At 49.6% G+C, this 1715-nt stretch overlaps 1 protein-coding gene across 3 annotated transcripts in view; it reads right to left on the reverse strand.

Moving 5' to 3' along the window:
• ATP1B4 (ATPase Na+/K+ transporting family member beta 4) overlaps positions 1–1715 on the reverse strand; it is a 42869-nt gene that overhangs the window by 1575 nt on the left and 39579 nt on the right. For all 3 annotated transcript variants that reach the window (XM_019521589.1, XM_019521588.1, XM_019521587.1), the window contains exons 7-8: positions 1439–1495; positions 665–760 (exon numbers count right to left, since the gene is read on the reverse strand). In XM_019521589.1, the coding sequence (XP_019377134.1) occupies positions 665–760; positions 1439–1495 (153 nt within the window). The remainder of the gene's footprint in view (positions 1–664; positions 761–1438; positions 1496–1715) is intronic.

A 1715-nucleotide genomic window follows, 5' to 3' on the forward strand; every position in this document is an offset into this window, starting at 1 on the left:
ACCTCCTAATATCAAGCCAAAATAAAATCCAGGGCTGCATTCAGACAAGCAGGGCCACACAGTACGTGACATCACAAAACACATCTGCGGCACCACATACTGCATCAGTTCTCCGCCCTGCAAGGGGGGGGGGTTGACCCCTGGATATCCAGGGGTTAAAGAAACTTGCAGGGGGAAAAAGCAGAGCAGCGCGCACATGGGCAGCATACGCTGCTTATAACTGGAGATTTGCCAGCCAGAGCCACACTGTGGCTGTCGGCAAGGCTCTCTGCAGCAGGATCACTGCTGCTACCCTGGGAGGCCCCAACAATCTCAGGTAAGGCTGCTGAGGCCAGGTCAGTTCTGGCCCCAGCTTCCCCTACCCCACCCGGGGTAACTTGCCTCATGCCAGAGGGCATGTAGCACAGCCGTTCCCCGGGGAAAACTAGCAGCAGCACAAGGTGTACTGCTGCTACTTGTCCCCAGGGAACCAACTGTCCACACATGTGTGGACATGGCCCAGGAGCCCAATCTTACTAGTTTGCACCTCCAAGGGGTGCTCTCTAGCTAGTACAGGCAGGTATAATTTCTAGCCAGCACTGCCCTTACCACCACCCCCCGCCCCCATCCCTCTCCCACCCCAAAGAGAGGCCAAGACAGAATTAAGAGCAGAGGCTCTACTTACATGAGTGTGCTTTCCATAGTAGGGATAGTACATGAGATCAAATGTTCTACTTTCTGGATAGAAGTCCACTGATTTGAGATCACTCACATTGCCTTTCTGAGATTAAAAATAGACATGTGTTTAGTATATGGGCTGTACAATACAGCTGCCTTCAGAGGAATGGTAAGGAGCTTTTATAATTGCCTCTCAAAACCCCCAGCACAAAAGGACTGGGGTATTGTCACCTACTTACACAGAGCATGTTTACTATTAGAACCAGCTGCAGCTGGGATGAGTCAGAAAATAACTGCCAGATCATGAAAGACAAAGTTTATGATATTTGTCACTTATACATCTGTCACCGTGTTTCATGGTATAGTTATTCCTAGCTAAGGGCCTGATTCAGTGCCTGCTGAACTTGGGAGTCTTTCCCACATCCTAAGTGTTGGCAAGGCACTCGGCACCACCCAGGCCAGAGGAGCCATGGGATTCTACGAGGAACAAAGCACCCTCAGTGGAGGAGCTGGGAGGGCTCAGTGCAACAAGATGCAAATGGCAGCTCACCCAGAATCAGGCTAGGGAAAGAAAACAGCTGACTCTTGGACCTATTTGCCTTCTAAGAACTTTCCCAGCCTGCAGCCCCTATACGGTAAGCAGACCTCACAATGCGCATCACACAGCAAATGTTTGGGGCCAACGTGAGTGCAGGTGTAATCCCATTGTACTTTTACCAGTTACCAAGGCGGAAAGGTGCTTGTTTATGCAATATAACAATGAGCCAAATTAAAGTCATACCTGCACTCTACAGTCCACGCTCACCGGTGTCCCAGCACCAGCCTGGTAGCCTATGATCTATGGAAACAAATTCACAATTCTGTGAAATGGGGAGCAAGACCATGCAAATCCCAGCTCCCACTCCAATTATTTTTCTCTATCACCAAGTTGCTTATCTGAATAGAATCTTTCTATACTCAGAGGTGTGTCCTACAAGCAGGGAATGAGGCCATTTATGCTGACGGCATTTCCCGTGCTTGCTTGTCTTGGACACCAAATTTGCAAGATCTTGGGACTG

This window comes from Gavialis gangeticus, unplaced genomic scaffold (genome assembly GCF_001723915.1).
Source record: "Gavialis gangeticus isolate Ggan-Ray unplaced genomic scaffold, GavGan_comp1, whole genome shotgun sequence".
Taxonomy (NCBI): domain Eukaryota; kingdom Metazoa; phylum Chordata; order Crocodylia; family Gavialidae; genus Gavialis; species Gavialis gangeticus.